The sequence below is a fragment of the Poeciliopsis prolifica genome, unplaced genomic scaffold, assembly GCF_027474105.1.
Source record: "Poeciliopsis prolifica strain line A6 unplaced genomic scaffold, Auburn_PproV2 SCAFFOLD038, whole genome shotgun sequence".
Classification (NCBI taxonomy): domain Eukaryota; kingdom Metazoa; phylum Chordata; class Actinopteri; order Cyprinodontiformes; family Poeciliidae; genus Poeciliopsis; species Poeciliopsis prolifica.
In genome coordinates, this window is record NW_026562413.1 from 1,255,972 (window position 1) to 1,277,538 (window position 21,567).

General features: G+C 38.4%; 1 protein-coding gene across 1 annotated transcript in view; it reads right to left on the minus strand.

The window, feature by feature from the left end:
• Nucleotides 1-3,162: 3,162 nt before the first annotated feature.
• Nucleotides 3,163-21,567, minus strand: part of efna3a (ephrin-A3a) — a 92,541-nt gene continuing 74,136 nt past the window's right edge. The window contains exons 2-5 of the mRNA XM_055053907.1: nt 18,428-18,729; nt 17,554-17,619; nt 14,764-14,841; nt 3,163-6,596 (exon numbers count right to left, since the gene is read on the minus strand). Of these exons, the coding sequence (XP_054909882.1) occupies nt 6,478-6,596; nt 14,764-14,841; nt 17,554-17,619; nt 18,428-18,729 (565 nt within the window). The 3' untranslated portion in view covers nt 3,163-6,477. The remainder of the gene's footprint in view (nt 6,597-14,763; nt 14,842-17,553; nt 17,620-18,427; nt 18,730-21,567) is intronic.

Below are 21,567 nucleotides of genomic sequence, written 5' to 3' on the forward strand. Positions count from 1 at the left end.
AACAATGACTTACGGAAGTTAGATATGATATTTGAAGTGCCATTTCCTGGAATTGATTACCATTAAAATGTTGATGTTGGACCTGAAGGTGACAGCTGATGCAGGACATGTCCTGAGTTTACTCTGCTTATCAGTTAATGGAGTCAGATTAGCCCTTTTATTGGATATTTGACTGATGTACCGGAGGGCTTCAAATAGGGGACTGAGTCATTTGTTTACTTCCATTAACCGAGTGCAGAAAAGACAAAATTCAGAGGGTGAGTGAGTAGGAATAAAACAGTCTTTTGCCAGTGACATCTGTTTCTTGAATGAGCTACTATCCAGTTTTACAGCTCCTATCTTTGAAACGAGAGCTTGCAACCAGTCCTTGAATGTGACGCTATTTTCAGTGATTGTCTCGGTGACGTCCTGAGTTATAACGCGCTCTCTGAGGAGGAGGCATCTGTTTTGCTGCTGGAGCCAGACGGCGAAGCTTGTCGAGGGAATTTCTCCTTAACGGCGCGGACCTGCCTGAGCCGCAGATGGCTTATCTCACAATAAATGATTCAGAAAATGATAATGTGTCTTCAAACAGGAGAGAGGTCATCTTCTCATGCTAATGGAATGTCTTCCTTTGTAAGTCTGGACCGAAGACTCGTTAGATAACCACAGTACCTGGGAACGTCACTTTCAACCCTGGAGCATTTTTTGCTACGTTTTCTGAAGATTTAATGGACTTTATTAGGATTATGTCTGATAGATTAACACAGATATTATATATAGTTATAGACAGAAAAGAAAATATGTGCTATTTATTATTTTTTACTCGTTAAAAAGTTGAAAAGTGTGGAGAGAACTTTTGCTCGGCCTCCCTGATTCAAACATTCCTCTCCAGATTCCGTTTCACTGATTCCAGAGTAAATACTTGTGATAAAAGGCGATTATGTTTCACTTACATTATTTGTAATATGGCTTTTTAAACTCACTCTCTACACCCATTTGTTAGATATGTTCTTCGAAATGATAGCTTTCGTCTTCAGGGCTCTTATTTAGTTCAGGCAAAAGTTAACTGTACGGTTTTCCAGGCTGGAATTAAGGCTGTTTATGACGACCCTATAAGCTCCTTGCAGCCAACAAAAAATAAAGCAAACGCTCTCCTAAATTATTGTATCCACAGTATGCACAGACTTCACCATACAATATGCTGTCAGCTCATGCACAGGAACAGCAGCTAAAACACTTATACTGTTTCATGATGTCGATTTACGCGCAAATCCAGACTTTTTAAAACGTTCAGGGACTGTAAGCTGAACTCACCTATAATTATCATCTTCTCTGTCAGAGAAGATGAACAAACATCAGAGTGAATAGAAAGTTGTAATATAGCTTATTGTAACTGGCATACTATATATATATATATATATATATATGTATATATATATATATATATATATATATATATATATATATATATATATATATATATATATATATATATATATATATATATATATATTAGGAACCCAAAAATTGAAACACTCCTCTGAATCTGTTCCACTTCCTGATTTTGGATCTTGTGTGCAACATCAAAGTAAAAATCTCCTCTGGCCTCCTTAGTCCCTTTTTGACATGGACATTAGTGCATCTGAGACGTGTCCCTCACTTTGTCACCTCCTTTCTGTGGCGTGTAGAAGATCAGAAAGAAGCCGACACGGGTGAGGGGGAGAAAGGAGAGCGATGTGGAGTGGCAAATCTGCAGAGACATGAATGGCTTGCAGGTGTTTTTTTTTTTTTTTTTCTCAGAGTGGAGAAATGTGGAGCGCTGCTTCTGCCTCCACTCCATGCTGTGATTATGTTTCATGGCAGGCTGTTCGTTAAACTGAAGTGAGAGCCTCTAAAGACGGACTAGTAGAAAAAACTGATCATTCGTGCCCAACATAAGTGATTTTACCTTGTGTCTAAAAACAGAGTTTATGAGAAAAAGAAAGAGATCTGAGATCAGAACCATGGGAAAATCTAACTTCTTGTTTTTAAATAGTTGTATTTCAGCTGCACTCTAAAAAGCGTATTTGGGCTTAGTTCATATTGTGGATTATTCACATTAACCTCTCTTTATTCTTTAGGGATATTAATGACAACTTTCTTGTTTGTTTTGGATCAACAAAAAAGTCGCCCATTTTACTTTGACTTCACTTGAAACAATTAAGTTCAGTGCCGCATTCGTAGACCTTATTCCCTGACTCCCGGCCTGATGACCTTTGCTGCACTTGTCTCACTACTCTCAAATAAAGGCCATCTAAAATCTTAAAAAGATTTGAAGTAAATCATTTAGTTTCCTTCTTTATTTGAAGTAAACTAAATGATTCGAGGAGGACTGACTTACTTTTTAATCACACTTGATGAATTCAGTTGGATAAACTTAATTGAAATATTTGTTACCAATTGAAGCAATTCAATTAAGTTGGTTCAACTATTTTCTTTTTTCAGTGTACAGGATCTTTGTAAAATTAAAATAACATGTTAAAACATATTTAAAAGAATTTAAATTCCAGCTGTATTTTAAGTACAATGTGAGTCATAATGTAATTGAATGTTTGGAAAAACTTAAGGTTTGAGTCGACCTTCTGTAGAATTAAGTCAAAGAGATTTTAATTATTTATTATGAAGAAAACAAATGATTTGAGTAAGAGTGACTTAAATTTGTCGTGCTAAACACTCTTGCATTAAGTTATAGAAACTTAGTTGAGTTGGAAGATCACAATATACTGAGTTGGTCAGACAAACGATACGAATGCAGCCTTGACCTTTTCAAAGGTTCCTTCAAGTTAAAGATTTGTAACTTTTAAGTTAATTGAGAACAAAAAAGTAAGTTGTCATCACTAAATCAAAAGTATGAAGTGTGATTAATGTAAATAAATCCATAAAAATAGCTACAACCCAAATGATCTTCCTACAGTCTATTCTATTGTATTCTATTTTATTCTACACTGTTGCTAACTTCAACAGCACAATATAGTTTGATGCAAACAGAAGAATAAAACCTCTAAAACAAGTTTGCAAAAAGATTTTAATTGGCATCATTTTGATCATTCTTGGTTTAATTTACAGTTTATTCATTCTTGTCAAACGTAAACACATCTTGTGGCTGTCTTCAGTGAAAGTAAATGCTTTTTGCCGGCATCTCGACCCGCTTCCCTCCCTCCCGCCCTACAAACATAAACTAACGTGACTGAAAAGCACATTCTCCCTCATACACTCTTGCATATTCAGATCCTACAAATGACTCCGCTAACAGGTACGAAATTTTCTAAATGCCACGTACTTTAAAAGCGCGGACAAACACGTTCCACCAACATACATCCTCTCTTTCGCTCCCACGCACCCAGACATACACACATACAAAAAAAAAAAAAAAAAAAAAAAAAAAACACACTCACACCCGCTAAAACACTCGTACACATTCTGGAACCCTGCATGTATTTATAAATTTACATTACAGTGCAGGCTCAAACGACACCAGTTCTGTCTGTGCATTCCCAGTTGGTTTATGACATGCTCCTCAGCAATATTATCATCTGCATCTTTTTACACAAGACTCAGCTAACCGAGTGAATGCTTGCACTGAATAATTAACCAAGAACTGTCTCTGACCGGCTGAATTACATCTATTTGTCTAAACAAGCAAAATACTGCAGTACAAATCCAATAGTTTTGAGAAAAATGCTAAAAAATGGTACGATAGCTTATTGAGCAAAGGCCTAAGAATGCACATTAATAAATTATGTAGATAAATACACTTTAATGTCAAAATAAGAGCATTTTAAAAGTAAATAAATAAAAACGCACAACATTGTAATTTGATTAAGGTTTGCCTACGCAGTATAAAAGAACTTCTCATAAGTTTCACATTCACACATTTTATTTATTTTTTGATTTTTTTTTTATTTTTATCAAGAGCTTCAGACACCAAAGAGTCGACGCTGCATTGGCCTCGATCTGTTGCCACATCCACCATATTGTGAGTTCTCCTTGGAAAGCAACAAAAGTTTGAGTTCTGAATGAAACTCTAAAGCTTAGAATTAAATCATTTTTGCATTTTTTCTTTTTTATTAGAAATAATGTTAATAAAGTGGAATCTGATAGAGAGTTTGTCTAGGAAAAATTCATGGGAAGGAGGTTTTCCAAACTTAAAGACTTGGAGCTCATAACCCATTTGACAAAATACCATTGGAGGAAAGAAGGTTAACAATTTTAACATTGGTTTGTAGTTGCAGCAGGAGCAGTAGTCGCAGGCTGCATGGTGGCAAAGCTGATTTAACTGTTGCCTTAAAGCAAAAAGGTCCCGGGTTCAAATCCTGGTCTTTCTGCATGGATTTTGCATGTTCTCTTGTTTATGATAGAGATCAAAATCGCAAAATTGTGTTTTCTGTTTTTTGTCATTAGTGAAATACTGACAAAGTTTTGCAGTTTTAGTGCCAACATTAAGACCATTTCCCACCCAGTGGTGGTTACTCCCTCATCACAGGTGACCATATCCATATCCATCCATTTCTGATAGGCAAGCATCAGAAACTAAGCGACCAACTATTTTTCTAGATAACGTTTTCTTTAAAGAGAAAAAGCATGAGACACAGGAGACCATCGTAGATATGCTAGTCACAAGCCTCTTCAAAGCTAACTTAAGTGATAAGTCTCCTTCTCTACTGGCACTAGCCGCTCAGATTCTACCTAGAATCAGATCAGTAGTTGGCTTTGGGATAGAGATAACCTCCTGCAATAAGGATATATCACCACTGGGTGTCTAATAGTCTTAATTATGGCACTACAGTCATGCCATAGTGATGGACTGGTGTACCCTGCCGCTCGCCCAATTCCTCCTGGAGATGGCAGCAGCCGCCCTTCGCCCAACAACTGTATAAAAAGGCGCACTTAAAAACCTTTACATTTATTTTAAAAATTGACAGATCATCTTGTAATCCGGAGGGTCTTGTATATGTTAGTTTTACTTCCAGTCAGAGGAAACATGTTGGTAATAATTATTAGCACTAAATCTGTCAGGGATGTGAATCATTCTGGAGATAACAATACCATCTTTATATAATTTAGGTTAGAATATTTCTTCTTTTAAGAGTTTTGTGATGCTAGCACCATTTTTCGTACAACGTTACCTGAAAAACTTTGCAGCAAAACTTTGTTGTTTCCATAAAAGCGACTCTCACAATACGGCGAATGATCCGGATGCTCATACTGGGTCTATTCCTCCATGACTACAGATTGAGATTCTAAGCATAATTTCTCCTCAGGCACCTGCCGCACTTTGGCGACTGTATGGGGTCGTCTCCGTGGTAACTGGGACTGCTGCAGTGGCTATCAGCCCTGATTGGCTGCGAGCCCCTGAAGTGGAGGGGAAGAAAAACCCAAAAAAAAACAGGTAATCTGGGAGTGAAAGGAGGGCAAGTTGCTGCTGACAGTTTCTGAACAATTGCAAATTAGAGGCGTTTCTGAACAACGGTGCTGATTGCTGCAAGGAGACCCGAATCCCAACCCCCATTTTTTTCTTGTATTTTTATTTTTATTTTATTTTTTTTAAGATTTGACATCTGGAACTTTTCTAAGCCCATTGCTGGAGGTAAATCTGTCAGAACAAAACACACGTCTATGCCACATCTTGTGCGTCTAAGTGCCGTCAAATTACTAGTCCAGGGTCTGTATTTTTCTGGGTTGTTACAGTGGGAAGGCAGGAAATGCAGACAAAAGACTAATACTGAGGGGCACTCGGTACCCTTCGAAGAAAAGCCGGCTTTGAATCCGTGCCTATCACAAAGCCAGAGAATATTTGATGTCTGGAGAAAATGGATTACTGAAAGGCCCTTGGATATTCTTATAAATTCTCACCCTTTTCGCTGGGCTTTTATCACCAGCAGCTACCACACACCAGTATGAAAACATTCTACAATGTCCAGGACAATGACAGTCGTTTTGATTACTCACTAATCATATAAAGAAGGCCTTGTTACAGTTTCCAAAGTCCATCTTGCCTTTTTTTTTTAACCACATCAAAGTTCGTTTTGATGCAGCAAAGCCTTAAAAAAAATCCACTCTAGAATCTAAAGTTGTCATCTTTTTCAAAGCCAACACAAAAACCTTCCTTTCATCATCCGATGAGAGTTACGCTTCAAATTTTCTGTTCTCTATCATGCTACAAAAAAATCTCTCATCTGCATCCATTGAGAGCAGCACAGGAAAAAACTGGATTCTTAATATTGGTAGTAATCTCCATGTGGTCACCACACCTGCATGAAATATTGTAGTTTTCATGTGATACAGGTGTAAATATGACAGCAAAAAGGCCTCGCTTCTTTTTTTTTTTTTTTTTTTGTCTTTGACTTTTCTTTGTTTGCTTCGTTTAGCTATCACATGTTCAAAAAAAGAAAAAAAAAATGTAGGGATACAAAGCCCTTTGGACAAGACGGTCCAGCAAGCTCCCTGTGACGGTCGCTAGGACAGCAGGACGGCCAGCACGAGCATCATTGCCACGGTGAGGAGAAGGCGGTCACGTGACGGGCTGCTGCCGCTCACGCTCTTCTCCAGCTTGGGAACTTCAGGGTTAAATTCATCTGGAAAACAAAAAGCAGAGAGAAAAAATAAACAAGCAAACCCAGAGGGGGAAAAAAAAACCTGGACAAAATATTGCTGTTTTATAAATTAATCAATTTAAAATCGCAGAGCGATGCATGCAAATTGGGCTTTCACATACGTGGAGAAAGAGGCATGAAGCGATTATCAACAAACTACCAATTATCATCAGCTACATATGGTCTTTCCCTGTGGGAGAGAAAATTAAAAAAAACAAAGTCGTATTTGATGTGCTTTTTTATGTGATACTTTTTTCAGGCTAATGATGTTTTTGTCCTCGAGGGATTTCAATCAAATCAAATTACTATGGCCTTAGCATTGATTTGACACAACAGAACATTAGCTCGAGGGGAAAGACGGAGAAAAAGCTCGGGGAACGTGTTTAGGAATATTCAGTAAAAGTGGATTACAGGCTCATCATGTTCATTTCCTAACTAATGCTTTCCATTATCTCTACAATACAAGGCAAACAACAAGACAGAGCTGAATAAACCATCACAGGTCGCTATATAAACCTGAGATAAATGTTGCTCAATTATTGAACACAACACAATGTACAAAAACAAACCACTTATTGAACATAAAATTACTTAAGATGATTACTTATGTTTTTGATTTTTGTCACATTTAACAGTTTCACATTAGGTTGCATTTCACATCAAAAATAATCTGCAATGCTTGAATCAGATTGAGAAGCTGCAGCGTGACCTTGAAAAACAACTTTTTATTGAAAATCATCCAATGTAGCTGAACTGAAACAATTCAGCAAAAATGAGTGGGTCAAAATAAGATACAAAACATTGAGACCGCTGCAAAATAACCAGTTTCTCTGATTTAAATTTTTATAGGTTTATGTTTGAGTAAAATGAACATTGTTATTTTATTCTATGAACGACTGACATCATGTCTCTGAAACACCAAGCAAATACATATTTAGCATCTATTTGCAGAAAATGAGAAATGGTCAAAATAACAAAACAGATGCAGCACTTTCAGACCTCAAATAATGCAAAGAAAACAAGTTTATATTCATTTAGAAACAACAATATTAATGTTGTAACTGAGGAAGAGTTAAGAGATCAATATTTGGTGGAATAACCAGGAGGTTTTCAATGGGGTTCAGTGCAGTGGGCTCTTAATTATTTCCAGAGCTGTACATTACTTGATGGTAGTTGCTGTAACCAAATGTAAAGTTCAGAGGGCAATTACTTATTTACATTGGTCCAGGTTGGTTTGGATAGATTTTAAATGAATAATCAATGCTTGAAGCTGAAAGAAAAATCAAGCGATAGCAAAAAGAGGGCAATATATTTTTTCCTTAGCACTGTTAAAGGAAAGAAAGTATGTTTTAATTTAAAAATCAAACAGATAGATTGATGATGTCAGCTTTAATGGAGCGCGTCAAAACAGATTTAATTTGTTGGGTTTACTTACAAACTAGTATTTATAGGAAACAAAGTTTGCTTATGCAGACCACAACTCGAATTATTAAGGTTATCTTTAACACATTCCTATCTGCGCTCTAATCTAAACCAGTGTAATTGTTATTCTCAGAAATTGTAACCCAGGTAACCATAGATTACAACATAAATTGTTGAACAGCTTCCAAACGCTGTCAGATCAAATGTTGTACATGCAACCTGTGATAAAATTGACGGACCTGTCTCAAAGATAAATCCTGTGTTCAGAGATTAGAACAAGTTGTACAGACAGCTTGCATTATAATCCCATTATCACCTTTAATATAATCCAACTGTTATGAAAAATCACCATTACAGTACGTGAGGTAAGATTATTCAATCAATGTTTATGTAATACTCTGTGATGTAAGAAAATGTTTTAAATTGTAAAAAAAAAAAAAAAAGCATTGTATTTTACCCAGTGTTCTAGTTTTTATTCTTGGGAAAATGCAAGGATAAATCTGCTGATCGGATCAACTCAAAATAACAAAAAAAATCCGACATCTGCTGATCTAAACCAAAACAAAATGATTCATTTCGCCACATTGATGTTATCAAAGCTCAAACAATCAAACAAACAATTTTTCAGCGTCTGTCAGTCTCCAAGTAAAAACATGCAATATAATGAGCGATAAGGAGAACAACAACCAGACTGCCTGGAAAACTGAGATAAATGGGTTTGACGTAGGCTTCTTTTTTGTTCCTAAAGAACAACATACAACTGTCTTTACGTCCAAAGCTGACATTTACTTGGAAGTTACATCAACAAATAGAGGACGTTATGTGAAAGCTGGACATGGAACCGAAAGCAACACAGCCTAGGGTGAAGACTACAGGTCATATCGGGGATGCACCGGAGGCGTGACGTAGATCTGTGGAGCTAGAAGAACATTTGGTCCCTGCAGAAGATGAAGAAGCCTGACATGCAACGCCCTCTGGTCAAAATGTAATCTTCAAAATAAATATATCTGATGATTTTGCTCTTTCTTTATGCTTTACTGTTTGAGTTAATCAGCGTCTAAATGTTTATTCAATACTGTGTTCATGTTTCCTGGGTTTCATTAAATGATGCAGAAGCCAGCTTCTCTTAGCCATTCTTTAAAACAGAAAGATAGTAGTCAACATCACCAAGAAAGGCTTTAGTCTTGCAAATTGAGCCAAAGTTAAGGGAGCTTTCTGCAAAACCTGCAGCAAGAAGTGGCAGCTTGGAGTTTCCCGATTGCCAAGGAACCATTTGATCCTATGTAGATACTTTTCTGTGCTAGCAACATGAAAGGTTTTCTGAACTCTACTCTGTTTAGATGAGATGAAGTCTGAGCTCTTAAACAGAAAATATACCAGAGGGGTTTGTGATAAATAGGATAAGCATTAGGAAAAACATGTCAAATTTACTGTCTGGTGCGGTGAGCCTCTTTCCAAAGATCCTGGAAACCCTGACATGGTATCAGGTACTTTATCTGGAATAATGGGCAGTTTAGATATTTGATTACTACCTCTGTCAGAAAACTAAATATTTCTGCAAGACAATAATCTAAAAACATTTGGCCAAATCAGTCCAACAGAAAACTTCGTCTGCAAGTCCAAAGAAGGCAAAGATTCATTCAAAATAGTTGTTACTGTGTGGCTGCAAAGCGCAAAATATTTAATAAAATGTTGTGTTATTGTAAAAGACAAGTCCCAACATCATGACTTAAAAGTACAAGGCACCACTAAAAACAAGTCTCATTGTGTTCAAAAAACTCAAGTCCTTTGCAGTCCGAATGGGATCTGATTTCAAAATATAATGACCCAAATATGTTATGAATTATTACAGCATGTTCGTACAAAACATCCAAACCAGCTCTTAGAGGCTTGTTCACAGGCTACAGTAACTTGGACGCACTGCAGAGTAAACATCTCATCTAAAACCCTCGTTTTTCAAGAAATCTTGCAACTGAAGACAACTGCGGGGGATGCTAGACGCCTCAGGGCTGCTGCAACTTATCAAAGGTCTCCAGTATGGCACCTGTCTCCACGGTCCAAATTTAGGATCCAGGAATCAATTTCCGGCTGCATTTTCGCCTCCAAGAGGCCCAGCAGCACAACGGGAGGCTGGCAGAACGGCTCCTGTGTCCACAGAAAAAACCCCCGAGGCGTTTCCAGTGAGATGAGAAACATCAACTCTGGACAGTCGATAGGTGGGAAAGGTTGTCTGGGTGGATAAATCTTCCTGCCAACGACGCTGCAGTAATGGTGGATTTACAGCGAGCCATAAACAGCATGAAGAAACGCTCAACTAATCTGGATGGGAATAAAATACACATCATCCCTGAGTGTTAACTACTGTACTTTATTTATTCTGGATTTTTTTCATTTTTTTAAAAAAATAGCACCCACATTCAATACGTTCAGCCAAAAGCTTATTGTCTCATTTCAGAATGACTTTGATTAAGCTGTTGATTTTAAACAGGCTTTCAGAATGACTGAATGCTTGGTCAGTGCATTGCTCAGACCGCACTCTATTTATTTTATTGTTATTGCAACCTGTGACACTTAGACACTTGGTTTATTCAGCTCAGAGACCACATGTCTATTATTTGGCTGTTTCGACACCAGAGGCGGAGAGCCACTGCTACAGCTGCTCTGTTTGCAGGGTTCACCGAGTTTAGAGATAAAGATGGATTCAATCCTTTTTTTACACTTTTTATCAGGGCTAAATTGCAAATTTTCATCAAACCACAAGCCACTTGTTGCTTGTATAAAGTTTGTAGCAGATGAACAGCTATATGAAGAGACAAGGTGCTTTAGGAAAGCAAGAACATGATCTGTGAAAGTGTTACTTCTTTTTTGCTTGTTTTGTCACACTTAAATGATCCTCGAATATAATTTAATATCAAACATAACCCGAGTAGCTACTTCAGTTGTTATACTCCTACTATTTAGGTGATTTAATGATACTAAATGTGATAAATACGGCCTGAGTTTGGGGAATAAAACTGAACTACTTTAAATTATCAATTTCATTGATTTTATTTTTTATAGGTTTATGTTTGAGTAAAATGAACATTGTTATTTTATTCTATGAACTACTGACAACATGTCTCCGAAATTCCAAGCAAAATTTTTGTATTTATTTGCAGAAAATGAGAAATGGTCAAAATTACAAAAAAAAGATGCAGTGCTTCCAGAGCTCAAATAAACAAGACCTCAAAGAAAACAAGTTTGTATTCATTTTGAAACAACAATATTAATGTTTTAACTCAGAAAGAGTTCAGAAATCAATATTTGGTGGAATAACCAGGAGGTTTTCAATGGGGTTCAAATGCAGTTTTTCCAGAGCTGTATGTTTCCTTTCAAAATTTAACACATTTGGTTAAATTGGTTTTCCCTTAATAAACTACATCAAACATTGAAATCATTTTTCACACAGGGTGTCTTTGTCTGATGTAAAAGTAGATAATTAAATCATCAATAAAGAATCACTGCTGCTTTCTCGTCTCTAAGATGGTCAGCAATAACACACTGCTGCTATTCATAAATAGCATCGTAAACAAGCCAAAAGAATTGAGTTGCAGAGAGTAAAATAGCAAATCCAATTATTTCATAGTTCATCAATCATTTCTGCGGGTTGCGTTGTGCACTGGACCAAGCAACATTAATTGCAGAGATGTGGAAATTATTTTTTAATAGGGCAACAGCAAGCAAATTAGACAAGATGACAGACTGCAAACAAATAGTGGCCTTGTTCCTGAAAGTGATTTGTAAGTGCTGCTCTCATGCAGACTGCAAATGGCCCTAGTTTCTGGAGAAATTACTGATTAAGTGTGATGAATGTTTACAGCGGACCGTCTGAGTAGTATTTAATTGTTTCCCCTTACTTTTCCCGCCCAGGTTAGTTGGGCTGACTGTGAAATTTCTCTACAGAGGATACATTTAACCGGTTTGATTTGTTATCCCTAACATAATTTCCTGCATGTAGAAACCTGCAAGCTAAGCTAACTAAAACTTTTTAATCTATTAAATCTACTAAATCATGATACCAGTGTTAAAATGTAACCACCACATACTCCACTACATCCTGAGTCTTCTCCATTTGGAGTGATGTTTGAAACTCATCAAAATAGTTTAGCATAATTTGCTAAAAATAAGTCTTGAATCATCATCATACAAGCAAAACGCAGAAACCGTACCCTGGTAACAGAGCAGTGTTGTCCTTGAAACATCGAGTTAAATAAGAAAAATGTGACGCAGAAGGTTATGTAATAATTTAAGAAAAAAAAAAGATGGCAGAAGGGCAAACATATGCGATGGAGAAACGTTGACGCTGAGCCAGTCTGTGGGCTGGTCTGGACCTGAGGCTGAATCAGAGAGTGGGAGTCCAGCGGTCAGTGGAGCCTCTGGGGGCTGTGTTGTAAAGCGCGTTCCTGTGAGTGAGAGTCTGTGCATGTGCATCAATGTGTATCCTCCTCCAAATGTATTCAACAGAATGCATCACAGCACTGGAGGCTGTCATATTTTATAATTTCCTGCCAGAGAGTGCGTGTGTGTGTGTGTGTGTGTGTGTGTGTGTGTGTGTGTGTGTGTGTGTGTGTGTGTGTGTGTGTGTGTGTGTGTGTGTGTGTGTGTGGGTGTGTGTGTGTGTGTGTGTGTGTGTGTCAAATTCTACGCAAGCTGGAGCCGGAGTTACCACTGAGCAAGTCGTCCACCACTGAATTTCTCTTTCACTACGTTCCTTCCCTCTACACTCTTTTTCTTCACCTCCCTTATCAGTTTTATTTTTTGTTCCTCGTCTGTCCGTTTTACTTTACTGCTGCATTTTTCTCTGTCGTCTTTTATCTCACTGACTTCCTCTTCTCCCTTTAACTGCGAATCCTCATATTCTCTCAGCTCGATTTTTTCTTTCTATTATTTTTTTTTTTCAGTTGGTCTCTGTTGGTCATGGTTTCCATCTCAGGCGGGTCACATTCTCTCAGACCTTGTCACAGACTGCCACAGTGACCAGAAAAAAGCGTAGTAAATGATTCCCAGCAAAAGGCTTTTGTTTGAGGTGGTGATGGGAAAAGACAAAGGAAAATACAGGGTTTACGTAACCGTTCGGCTGAACAACTGACTCTGACATTTGCTCTCCGAAGGTAAACACAAACCTTTAGTTTACTTGTAAGACCTCAATTTTCTTTGCGGATTTTTGTATGCAGGAAGAAAAAGCAGCTGAAACAGTTTTCAGGAATAACCTCAGTTGATCTTAATGCTTTTGGAGCTGTAGGATTCAAACAATGAAATTATCCTGACTTATTTTAATAGCTTTTTGGAGGCATTTGCATCACCGTGCAAAGATTTTCTTCCATAGAGTCCCTAAGTAATTGTTCTGTATGCCTCACTGTGCTGCTCATTAGGCTCATTCTCATGTAAGATGATGTGAGGTCATAAAATTTTGTGTCGCATTCTGACTGGATTAACGCAGCTGATGGAGGAAATAATTAATCTCACGATGACAATGATAAATGAACAATGTAATAAGGTCAAGCTATGAGGCTAATTCTGGTTTCAGAGGTTTGGCTCAGTCCACCCTCATCATTTATTGTAATTATTATGTTAACGTTACCAATATAAATGATTGCTGTCATAACTCCAGCCTTACTGTATGCTGCTATGTGACCTTGATTCAATAAATGGCTATTTACCCCAAATAATGAATGCTAAAACTTTGTCTAAGTTTCTAAAGCCAAAGTTTTCACCTTTCAGAAATTAACAAATACAATTAGACATGTAACAACACTCACAGCTAATGAAAAACAAACTATGACATTAATCTTGCTACTGAAAGATCCTATATGACCCTCTAATTTTTCTGCACCACTATACCTGAACTTGGTCACTAAATCTATATATAGTGCAAAAAAGATGGCTAAACATAGTCTGGTAGAATATTTTAGTTTAGGGTGAACTTAACTTGGCATTCTGATTTATTACATTCAGTAATTCAAAATTCAATTCAAAAACACATTATTGATCCCAAAGGGAAATTAAATGTTGTTGTAGCTTATTTAATTAAAGAGTTATTGTGGATGATGACTGTGGGCCTGAAGGCTCTCCTGCAGCAGTCTGTGATACAAAGAAGCCTCTGACTGAAGACATGGCAGTTTCATAAAGAAGATGCTAATAATTTCCTTCATTTGATGTAAAAATCTTTCATTTCTGTTGGTTTGTCTGTAGACGTCTTCACTGCTGTGTCTCCAGTCTTAAATGAGCTCCACATACCCGACTGACTGGACACGAGCAACGTAAAACTCAGTTAGTGCTCAGGTGCCCCCTGGCAGAATGGCGCCCTGAGAGGAGAGCCAATCTTCCATATCAAAAGCCTCTAATTAAAATGTGTGCAAATCAAAAGGCTTAAATAGCCCAAAAATCAAATTCAGAAATATGTTCTTCCATCTTTATTTGAATTAAAGCGTATTTTAAAGAGCCACCATTAAATAATAGGAGCCTCTTGAAGTATTTTAAATACCTGCAGGAATCTAATTCCAATTATTTTAGAGGCTTGATGGAAGATGAGTAAGGAGTTGCAGTCCAGATCTAAGCTCTGTTTTCATGGATTGTGTTCAGTAAATCACAAGTAGGAAAATAAACAAGAGCTCAATTCACAAATTGAGATGGGTATCGACCTGCCAGTATGGATTTTTTCTTGTTTTTATGTCGACTAGTCACTTACCAATGTTGTGTATTTTGATGTTCGGCCTGACTGTGTAGTCGGGAGAAGTTTGACTGGAGTCGTCATCTGCCTGAGAGGCTGAGGAACGCAACAGAGACAGACAGATGGAGAGAAAAGGGAAAAGAAAAACAGAGGAGAAAACAATTATGGGAGAGACACACACACACACACACACACACAGAAAGAGAAGGAGAAAAGTGAGATTTGCAGCATGATCAATCTGCGTACATTAATCGGTCAGCTTGGTGGAGTTAAAGTGGATTGGAGAAACAGTTAAGAAATTGTGGACAGTAAATCCAGACAGCGCCTGGAGGATTTAAAGAATTTATTTAGGCATTGCAGGACAAAAATCATTACTTTGACTGTTTGTCTAGACTTGGAATTAAATCCAGTTTGCTTTTTGGATGGGTGACATCTGGGTTTACTAATGTAGGCATGAATGGATTAAGAGTGAGCAGCAGTACAAGTATACTGGCGTACAACGGGACAAAAATACTGCTTTGCACAGCAATGTCTATAATTCTGACTAGAAACTAAAAATAAAGGAAGGACGTTTGTGATAATAAAGTTGTGACCAAGGCAGTGGGGTACACTAAGGCAAACTGAGAAGAAGCAGTGGTGACTGGAAATGATGGAAAGCCTTTAAAGCACAAAAATGATGGAAATGTAAGAATACTTCAGCTGGAATCTTTGCAGGTTACCGCAACTTGGCTCAGACCTAACCAAGCTTAAATGTATGCAGAGCTGATTCTCAGCTAAGAAAATCCCTGAAGGTGAAGACCTTCCCCACTGAGCTCCTCCAGACTAGCGGCAGCAGCAATCAGTAAACACTGGTGGATGGTTCATGTAAGTAATTTACTTCAAAGCTCCAGTAGTAAACAGCATCAGTGGCGGCATGGAGAAACATTGTAACTCAGTGTCAGAAGGAATAGGAGGTCCTTAAAGAGACAGAGCCCAATTTCAAGGTGTCAGATTTATTTCAAGATGTTTTTGATATGTACAGCATTTTCTGGAGGTCACATAGTTACTTGATTGTGGGATAAACGTACATCATATGCCTGGAAAATACACAATACCCCCTTTAGTGGGTGTTGATAGTTTAGTGTAGTTGAAGAAAGGCTCTTTTCTCTAAAAAGAAAACGTTGTGAACTCTTTTGAATATGACAGTCAAATGTGAGGACATCTGTCCAGCAGCTGAAGTCATAAAAACACAATGTTCAAAAAACACAGCAGCAAACCTACAACAAACTCTCCAAACACTGGACGTCCTTTCAATGAATTAATTATAACTTTAATCCCTTAATAAATACTGAATAATATTTCACCTGCTAAACATTATAAACAAAGTAAATAAAGCTTTGTCAAATTACGATTATGTTTTAAAACATCGGTAGTGTTTTAAGACCATTTTCTGCTTAGTTGTTAAGCCTCGTAATTTGCTGCTGCTGATGAGGTTTAGTCAACATATCAACATTGTTAAACATTAACTATGCCACAACAAAAGAGCTGAGTGTGACTTATGTACCCAGAACATTTGAGTTTCTTTTCTTGAACACTCAAAACCCAGTTTCAGAAGCTGAGAAAAAGATGAATGAAGCAGTAATTTAGCAAACACACAAATTTAAGACCTAACTAACTCTATTTAAGATGAAATGTAGAAAAGCTGCATACATTTAGGACTCTACAAGACACCGCATCAACTCTGAAAAAAATATGTCAATTAGATTTTATATTTTTTAGCTGTCAAAATCAAACCTAAACATAATTTATAATTATTGTTGTCTTGTTATGCCATTTGCTAAACAACATCAATGATTTTTGGTGTCAGAAAAATGAGCCGAGCCTGTGACTTGTTTCCTGTTGATGATGCACAGACAGAAGCAGTGCTTTGCATTAGCTAAGTCATCATTATTCTCCCCTCTGTCTCATCTTGAAGCCTTGTTCTGTCAGGGTTAAAGCAGGCAACGAAAGAGAACGAAGGGCAGCTGAAGTCAATAACACTTCTGAGCACGAGCTGTAAAAATGACAGGATGTCATGAACCCTTCAACGCATGTGCACACATCAGACAAATTGATGGCAGAAATGTGCAGACAGACATGAAACGCCCTCAAACGCTTTAGCACAACAACACAGATGCAAATGGAGGTGCATCAACAGATTGGCAGCGACACTGGGGTGTGTTAAGGTGATCTGTACATGGGGAATGACACTGGCCTCAGAGTGGGATGTATTAGTGCTGACAAGGTTAGAAGAGAGGGGGAGGGAAGGCTTTCTGTACCACGCTGCCTGATCAAAGGCCTGCAGGGGAGAGCGCAGACTACCAGGGTAAAAATAACACACACACTATACAGAGCAGCAGGGATCAGAGAGAAAGAAAGAGAGACGGCGAGATAGCTGAAGGGGGTGGTCAAGAAGAAAGCTGAGGAAGGGGAGTGACAGATGGAGGGGAGGGCAGAGAGATCAGAATCTCACAGTTGAATGTATTTTTTTCTTCTCTCTACATCTTTTGTAGATCTTCTTGAGAACATGTCAGTCACAGAACGAGATGGAGCATTACTGTAATAGCGCAGAGACGGAGAGTAACATCAGGCTGCCATCAAAACTGCATCATCAAAAACTTGTCAAGGCAGCTTGAGGCAGAGGAGCCTCCCTCTCTCTCTCTTCCTGACACACAACTCTTAGATCTTTATTTCTTTCTCCGTCTGCAGCTTTCTGTCTCTTTGTTTCTCTGTTTGTGGGACGAAAAACAGACATGAGCAGACCGGCGAGTGGAAGCAGAGTCGTCTCACCAGTGGAGCAGCAGACGAAGACCCTCAGTCTCAGGCAGCTGTGGCCGTGGTGGTGGATGGGTGTGGCTAAAACAGAGAACAAGCAAACATAAAATGTCAACATTGTGCCCTCTGCAGGCCACATCATTCTTACTGCCTTGTCATCATTCTTATGCAGAGTTACCGCCATCATATTGACGGGTTCCCTGGTAAATCCTTGTTCCACCTTTCAACTTAGCTGGACGGTCATGCCTTGCTAGATTTGAAGTTGTGCCTTACTCTTCATCTTCAAATGATTCACTGAATATTGCCCTTCAGAGCTTTTCTTTTCTTTCAGAATGTAATCCCGCAATCAACTTCTCCACAACTTTATCCTCGGGATGTCTGGAAAGTTTTTTTTGTTTTCACGATACAGTTTTTTCCCCCACTAATGTTCTTTATCAAATCCCGAAGGCCTTACAAAAGCAACTGTAATTATACTGATATTAAATTACACACAACTGCACTCTATTTACTGACTACAACTTCTAAAGGAAATGTAGACATTGTATAGTCATTCACCCATTCATGCACACACTCACACGCAAGTGGTGGCAAGTTATACTCAACATAAATTCCCACTGACATAAATTACAGTTATGGTTTTAAAGAGACGAAATCTGAAAAAGTTCAAGAGGTGTGATCATTTGTGCAAGTTTCAGTACACAAACGATACAAACTGCAGCACCAGAAAACTCTTTGTCCTCAGCTAAACTTTGACAAACTATTATCAAAACCCACACAGCATCAATACACGTGGGCGAAGAGACGCTCTAAATTACGGCCTCGGATCACAATATTGGATGTGCAGCACCCTCCGGCCTTTTCCATCTATCACAATGAGCTGGTGACTCACAGATGTAGTAGTACTCCTGGCCCACGGTGAACTCGTAGCCCAGCGAGAAGGCGCTGTACCGCTGGAACTTCTCAGAGAACTTGATGGGCGTATGCGGTGCGTGGGGCCGGTTGCACTCCCAGCGTTTGACACCCATCTGAGGGTTGCAGGTGTAGTAGCCCCGGTAGTTCACCATGTAGAGGATGTACTGCTCAGCCACCACGCGCTCCAGAGTCCCACGCTGGCTGGTATTGTAGTGCGGGCAGTAGATGTCCAGGTAGTCGTTGACGCTGACTTGCACGGTGTATCCCTCTCTCCGAAGCCTGAAAATTAAAACACAGATCAGGATGAGAAGCTGCAGCTAATAAAAATTTATTATGCATTTCAGAATGTTTGGCTGTTTAGTCTGCTTTAATCAAACTCCAGTTCGTTTGAGGAGGCGTGAATGTGGAATCGACAAAGGTTTTGCAGCACTGATGGTGCTGCGAGGAGGGTGAATGATAATTTCATCACACTAGCTCCATTTCCAGGACAAATGTGTGCAAAACTTTTATTGATATTCCACTGATGCAATTTCACAACTGTGGTCTTTCCATTAATTAAGATTATGAATCTTATCTCATGATAAGTGATTTAAAACATACAGGCCAATCATGCTCCTACCATTTTTCATTATCTTTTTCATCTTTTGGTAATAACATCTGGTTGCTGATCTCATAACTCATGTGATGCAAAAAGTGTTTCCATTGCAGTTGCTCATCCAAAGCATCAGCTTTCTATTAGAAAACCTGATTTTTATTTTTCAGAATTGGTGTGTTTCCGTCAAGCAAATTTATTCTTGTAATTCTAATTTGCACAATTTTATCATCAATGGACACACAGTTACAGTGCAGTGTGAAAGCAAACGACAGTGGCTGAAAATGCAACAAGTTTGCATTTTTGGTCCCCAATCAAGTGTTAAAACATCCCAACTTAATGATTCCACTTTTAGGAAAAAAAAAACTAGTAAATAGATACAATGATTACACAAAAAGATTTTTTAAAAATATCCCTTTTTCAAATGTATATAGCAGTAAAGCAGGAATACTGTCTTCACATCAGCATCCGTAAACAGGAGAGGCCAATAACATGGTGCACGACTGCAGTTTGGACCCTCCACGTGTGAAAACACGTTTCCTCACTTAATGCATCCTGGCGAGGGCCGAGGATCATGCCGGGAATGATAATCTGCCCTCCTGAGTGTTAACATCTGCCCTGGGAACGTTTGTGTCATTGAGGTAGAAGGAGATCCTGTCAGGGGCGACGTATGTTCTGGATGCAGGGAAACCAGTCTGCACGTTGTACCCATCATGGAGCTCGCTCCTCAGGGAGCCGTTACGAACGGATGAGCTTCTGTTCGCAGGCAGGCGCAGCCTCTCTCTGGTCAAGCAGATGTGATGGTGACATGACCCTCTCAGCTGACTTTAAGCCCCTCACTAAACAGCTGCGAGGGTGATGTGACTGCTGTTACCTACACTGTGTGTAAAACTGAGTACACCTATTATGTATATTACACAGTCTGTAATTAGATAAAGTAGAAATCATTACAAAGACTCCTGCAGGTGAGCTGATGAGATGGGAATTGTCCTCGGCTGCAGTGATGTGTAACCTGCTCTAACTAACTGTAATGACTCCTTTCTACCATGAGGGGGCGATATTGTGCTGAACATGAGGTCCAACGTGTCCATGCTTCCCTCTGCAACAATATTTATCTCTTGGTTGTCTTCTCCTCCTTATGCATCATCTGTTCTGTTCCTATTGCAGCACTTACACAGTCATAACTATCCATCATTCTTACAACGGTGTCAGACTCATTACACGTTTAGGCCTCCACAGTTTTGATTGTTGAATTTAAAAAAAAACAATGGCAGGAATGGCATAAACCTCTCCTTTTCTCTCTTCATGTCTCACTATCGAGCATGCTACAACTGCACCTTTTGTTTCTAGATTTTTATCCTTTTAGTCATTTACCCACATGCTGAGGCAAATGTTTATCTACTTCTTAATGGCTCCTTTTCTGTTTCTCGACCATCAATCTTATCTGTACTTTCTGTCCCTGTTGCTGCAGACGTGAGATGACAGACTTTTGTCTCGCAGCGATGCAGGAAGAGACGACGCAGCCACGCTTTGCCGGGACTATATTTAGTGAGACTGGGCTGGGGGGAATATGGTGGAGGAGATGGGGATGAGCGATGAGACGTGTATAAAAAGTTAGAGCGAGTCAAGTGTTGTGTAAAAAGTAAGGGAGAATTATTATCCTTGAGGATGGTAGTGTGTTCGACTAACGTTGAAACTACCTGAGAAGGGTTTATGGCTGACTACTTCTGAAAGATAGAAATGCTTATTTCTGTGAGACCTATTAGTGCCAGTTAAGTACTAAAAGGCAGTCCACCTTGAGATTTGCAAGTAAAGACACCAGAAAAATGCTAGTTGTACAGGAGAGACTACCAAAGTGGCTAATTTGCACATTTTAATGAGGTTAAAACCACATTAGCTTATATTATCTTTATAAATCAATCAGTCTCACAACTAATTAAAAAGAACTTTGAAGAGAGGATAGTTTTCCCTCCCACAGAGCTCCATAAAAGAATGTATGCAGACATTTCAGCATGTTATGTTTCAGCATGAAATTATGTAAAACCAATTCACAAAAAAATGTAAAGTATCTGAGAACCAATAGATTCAAATGTATAATTAACTGAACAGCTAAGACAAACTATGAGGACTAGAGGACACCACTGTTAACGCCACCCATCACTGTCATTATGACAATACTATGAGTCATTTTTATCAGCTGTATAGAGACAGATAGATACCATAATATAAAAATGACAAAGGGGCAAACTGAGGTTTAGTAAATTTTAGTCCAACTTTTAAAAATAACTTATTGGAAATGTTATCACATGTAGGATACGAATACACTTTGGCATGTAAGACGTATTTTCCTCAAAGATTTTTAAAAGTATTTATTTGCATCATTTCTGGGACACATATCTACAGTTCAGAACATAAAAATACAACTAAATATTTTAGATTTACAGAGTTATCTTTTATTGAACCTTATAATTAACTCTAGAGGGAACAGACCAACTAATAAACAGAACATAAAGGCTGCAAAGCCA